Genomic DNA, 5,365 nt, shown 5'->3' on the forward strand with positions numbered 1-5,365 from the left:
CGCGAAGCACCATCGCCACCATGCCGCAAGAAACACTCGGCGCGTCCACCACGGTGGCATCGTCATCGACACAGCCCTCATACCGGCGACTCCCACTTCACCACAAATGGACATGGAAGAAGCTCCACTGACACTTCGGCTCTGACCACATCGTTACATGGCAGAAGCACACTGCTGAAACTCTGCGCACATCGTTGTTCTGTTCTAACAAGGAAAGAAAAACTCGTATACCATTCGAGTTTCATGATTAGCCATGCTGGCATTTTTTCACATGCGCACGGCTCCCCGTTATGTCGTATATCCGACGCGTCTAGGATCGTGGATCGTGCAACACATGCAACGTATACACGTACCAAGGCTTGCGTGAGTTGATAACCCGTGCCAGATTTGCTCGCCGGCCGTGCTTCGCAGACTTCTGGACGCGTAGTGACAAAACCACCACGCCAGAACGAGTGTCGCGGGGCTTTAAAATAGGCTATCCAAATTCGCTCCATCACGTACATATACGGTGCAGACCACCTATAAATACCACACCGATCTCACCGAAGCTCACACACATCGACACACACAACATACAAACACTAGTAACCGCAGAGGAAGCTGAGGGGGAAATGAGGAAGGAGGAGAAGCGGGTGGCCATCGTGGGCGCGGGCGTGAGCGGGCTGACGGCATGCAAGCACGCGCTGGAGCGCGGCTTCCGGCCCACCGTGTACGAGGCCGACACGGTGCTGGGCGGCGTCTGGGCTCGGGTACCGGACTGCACGTCGCTGCAGACGGAGCGGCCCATGTACCAGTACTCCGACTTCCCATGGCCGGACACCGTCACCGAGGTGTTCCCCGACCACCAACAGGTGGCCGACTACCTCGCCGCCTACGCGCGCCGCTTCTGCGTGCTCGACTGCATCAGGTTCGGACAACGGGTGGTCGGGATGGAGTACGAGGGCGTCGAGGAGGAGGAGGTGGCGGCGTGGGAGGAGTGGGCCGGGACCGGCGAGGCGTTCGGGTCTGGTCATGGCCAGTGGCGCCTCGCCGTCGCCGACGCCGAGGGCAACATCCAGGTAATTAAGGATCGGAGTTATCAAGAGAAATTTTCGAAGGTCGTCAAAATTTCAAAATTCATTTCGGCGTAACCTCTGGATCAACCTTTATTGAATTTAGATGGATTTCGGTATAACCTCGATCAAACTTTATTCATTACGTGTTAGGCCTATGTGGCCACTCAGTGGGTTCGGCCGCAAGCTGGTGTGCCTTAACCAACTGGAGCTGGCGTGTATTGAAACTAGTGTAATTTTTTTTTTAAATCCTAACATTTAATTTGGTAAAATTCCATCTAAATTCAATGAATTTCGGTCGAAATAATGCAAAAAAGATTTTTGAAATTTCTAAATTTCGGTGACATTTGAAATTTTAAGGTTGCCGACATTTTAAACCTTCTTAGAAAGCTTATTTGGAAGATATGACTCCGATGTGTGGAGGCGCCACTTAGCTTTGACATGTGGGACCATTTTGTCAACATGGTTAAGAATCTTAAAAGGGGTAAAACTATGTTAATTGTTTTTTAAATGGGGTAAAATGAAGGAATTTTCGCTCACAATGATAATGTGTTAACAAACTTTCTTGAGGGTATAAAGTGGAATTCACTCTTAATTAAAAGTTCACTGCCATGAGTTTTTCCCTTCTGCTGCGAGAATCTAATTGATTCCCTGAATCCTGACATCCAAACATAGTTAAAATATGTCATCTATTCTACTCCCTCCGATTCATATTAATTATCTCAAATTTGCCTAAATATGGATATATCTATGCCTAAAAAGCGTCTAGATACATGTAATATTTCGACAACTAATATGGATAGGAGGGAGTAGATGAATTTTGCTAGGCTTGCATTAGGCTCTTAAAAATTTACGGTGACAAGATGGCGTTTGACTCAATTGCGATTAGAATTCCTATTAAAAACATGCAAAATGTAATTCAAAAAACTACACCGCAGACGTCCAATATTGTAAATGACACATTTTTTTAGACTATTTTCCAATAATAATCCTGAAACATCAGGGAGTGGGCCTAGCTGACTTGGTTGCGAGAGTAGATGTACAATCTCAAAACCTAGGTTCAAGTCTTTACTAGGGCTGAACATTAAACTTGAAACTTGTGAGTTAAACAAGAGCTCGTTACTCGACTCGACTCAGCTCGAACTCAGCATTAATGAAACAAATTTAACAAATCGAGTAACGAGTTACTCGTTAGACTCATTTAACTAGGTCGATGTAATTCCAGACTTTCAATACATGAATGAACGCCTAATGTTAAACTAATATGTGTCGGAGATTTGGAATTTGGACTATGAATCATGTGACGTTGTAACCGTTAAATGTATGAGTAGATGTAATATATGTTGTGCACTCAAATTTATATAACATATATGTTGAAATTTGTTACCGCGCGAGCTTAATGAGTTTAAACAGCTAACTGGCGAGTTACACGAATCGATCATTTGGTTTTAAACTCGTTAACATAAAATCGAGTCGAGCTAGCTCATTATCTTAACGAATTGAACTGAATCGAGGCAAGCCAAGCTGACTCGGCTAGTTATCTAGCCCTAGTCCTCACATATGCGAATTTAGGTTTCTGACTACCTTACAATTTTTATTATTTCAAAAAAAGTAATACTGAAACATTATGTCCTATCTCCAGACAGAAAATGCAGACTTCGTGATTCTTTGCATTGGGAGGTTTAGTGGTGTTCCCAACATACCCACATTCCCTCAAGGCAAAGGTCCAGAAGAATTTGATGGGCAGGTGATGCACACCATGGACTACTCAAAAATGGGCACCAAGAAAGCCAATGAGATGTTAAAGGGAAAGCGTGTGACTGTCATTGGCTACCTGAAGTCAGCGCTGGACGTTGCCGCTGAATGTGCACAAGTAAATGGTACAGATATGCAAGCTACTTCGTTTTAAAATTTTGTGTGAATTGTCCTGGCTCCTGGGGAGAGGTGATTGCGTACTTCCTCTGTCCTATATTAAGTGACTTTTAATTACATGTATCTAGACGTATTTTAGTGTATAGATACATCCATATTTAGACAAATTTGAGTCACTTAATATGGGATGGAGGGAGTATGTTATAACATTTTAATTTGGTTTCTGTGAGAAATTACTGCCATTCTGTCTCCAATTGAAGAAATCAAGCGCCTTTGTCTATTATTATAGTACTTCTTTCGGTCTAAAACCACCACAAGTATTTTGGAGCAGAGGGAGTATATGATTACACTAACTGAATTTAAATAATTATCTCTATTAAAACTTGGAGAAAACATATTCTTCTTGCAGGTATTGAGCAACCATGTACAATGGTAGTCAGAACAAAGCATTGGATCATACCGGACTATTATGCTTGGGGCTTCCCAATATCGAAGTTGTATCTAACTCGCTTTTCAGAACTCCTTATTCACAAGCCCGGAGAAGGGTTGCTACTCGGCCTCTTGGCCACCATCTTGACTCCATTGGTATTGCAAAGGCAGCATGTTCTTTTCCTTAGAAATTTGATTTTCAAACTAATTAATGATTATGTTAAATGCTTTCTTGTTTGTTTATGAGTAGAGGTGGTTATTCTCAAAGTTTGCTGAGAGCTACTACTCAATTCCCATGAAGAAGCATGACATGGTGCCTGAGCATAGCCTTTTTGAGGCACTAGTGACATGCTTGATTGCCATTACACCAAAAGATCACTACAAGAGACTAGACGAAGGCAGCATAATTCTGAAGAAATCAAAGACCTTTAGCTTCTGCAAGGACGGGGTTCTTGTTGAAGGTGAACCTTCACCGATCAAGAGTGATATAGTTATCTTTGGAACGGGATTCAAGGGTGATCAGAAGATCAAAGACATGTTTATGTCAGACTACTTTCAAAGTATTGCAGTTGGACAAATATTCTCAACAGTACCTCTCTACAGGTTACTTCACTACACAAAATTTCTGTCAATTGGTATTTAATTTCTAACCTTGACCAAGTAGTCATATATATAATTTTCTATATGTTATTTCCAGGGAATGCATACATCCTAAGATTCCACAGCTCGCAGTCCTTGGTTATTCGGAGAGCTTGGCAAATCTCTACACTGCAGAGATTCGGGCCAAGTGGCTGGCGCACTTCATGGATGGTGGATTTAGATTGCCAAGCGTCAATGCAATGCAGAGCGATATCCTTGAGTGGGAGAAGTTCATGAAGCGCTACTCTCGTGGTTACTTCCGTAGGTCTTGCATTGGAATTCTTCATATCTGGTACAATGATCAGCTATGCCGGGACATGGGATGCAACCCTAGAAGAAAGAGTGGATTTTTTGCTGAATTATTTGAGGTCTATGGCCCTGCTGATTATATTAATCTTCGCCCCAAGTAAATAATTAAGATCAGGTCACGGAGGATGCTTATGTGTGGCACTTATCTACCCATCTCGGAAGATCTCCATATGCTTCCTTGACGTTACCACTGGTTGGAATATTTAAAACACGTTGAATAAAATTTGTTGACATTGATCGCAAGCTACAGTAGTTGACTATACGAGTCGCTTTTGCTTGATTTCTTCCTTGCATGTGTCACACAGCCACACGCACACGCACATGCCTGGTCGCTCCTGACCGCTACCCTTCTCAGGGCAGCTCGAAGGGTGAGCAGAGCGAGGGAGAAGTTCATGAAGCGCTACTCTCGTGGTTACTTCCGTAGGTCTTGCATTGGAATTCTTCGTATCTGGTACAATGATCAGCTATGCCGGGACATGGGATGCAACCCGAGAAGAAAGAGTGGATTTTTTGCTGAATTATTTGAGGTCTATGGCCCCGCTGATTATATTAATCTTCACCCAAAGTAACTAATTAAGATATGTGTGGCACTTATCTACCCATCTCGGATTGTTCAGATCTCCATATGCTTCCTTGATGTTACCACAGGTTGGAATATTTAAAACACGTTGAATAAAATTTATTGACATTGATCGCAAGCTACAGTAGTTGACTACACGAGTCGCTTTTGCTTGATTTCTTCCTTGCATGTGTCACACAGCCGCACGCACACGCACATGCCTGATCGCTTCTGACCGCTACCCTTCTCAGGGCAGCTCGAGGGGTGAGCCCCCATTTGTCCATTTGAGGGGTGGGTGGGGGGGGAGGGGGTTGGACAAAGTATGTTGTTCTTCAATGGGAACGCCTATGTATCCTTTGACATGTGGGCCAAGCGGACCATGTTTTGACAAGTTTTGCACAAATGCGGGATTCCCTATTCCCTCCCCAAATTTGGGGAAGAAATGGGGGTGGGGTTGTGTGTGTGTGGACAACTTTTAGACAGATGGGAGGGTCTCCTCATTGGG

General features: G+C 43.8%; 1 protein-coding gene across 1 annotated transcript; it reads left to right on the forward strand.

Annotated features, from left to right (window-relative positions):
• Positions 1-611: 611 nt before the first annotated feature.
• On the forward strand, positions 612-4,481 carry LOC100841913 (probable flavin-containing monooxygenase 1). Its single transcript, XM_003581252.4, has 5 exons — positions 612-1,058; positions 2,695-2,932; positions 3,334-3,509; positions 3,604-3,956; positions 4,051-4,481. Exons 1-5 carry the CDS (start codon positions 612-614, stop codon positions 4,400-4,402), a joined length of 1,566 nt encoding a protein of 521 aa, XP_003581300.1. The 3' UTR covers positions 4,403-4,481.
• The last annotated feature ends 884 nt before the right edge of the window (positions 4,482-5,365 follow it).

Source organism: Brachypodium distachyon, chromosome 5 (genome assembly GCF_000005505.3).
Source record: "Brachypodium distachyon strain Bd21 chromosome 5, Brachypodium_distachyon_v3.0, whole genome shotgun sequence".
Lineage (NCBI taxonomy): Eukaryota > Viridiplantae > Streptophyta > Magnoliopsida > Poales > Poaceae > Brachypodium > Brachypodium distachyon.

Coding starts and splice junctions, on each gene's coding strand:
- LOC100841913 (XM_003581252.4), top strand. CDS start 612: ATGAGGAAGGAGGAGAAGCGGGTGGCCATCGTGGGCGCGGGCGTGAGC. Junction 3,510..3,603: donor CCACCATCTTGACTCCATTG/GTATTGCAAAGG, acceptor GTTTATGAGTAG/AGGTGGTTATTCTCAAAGTT. Junction 3,957..4,050: donor TCAACAGTACCTCTCTACAG/GTTACTTCACTA, acceptor TGTTATTTCCAG/GGAATGCATACATCCTAAGA.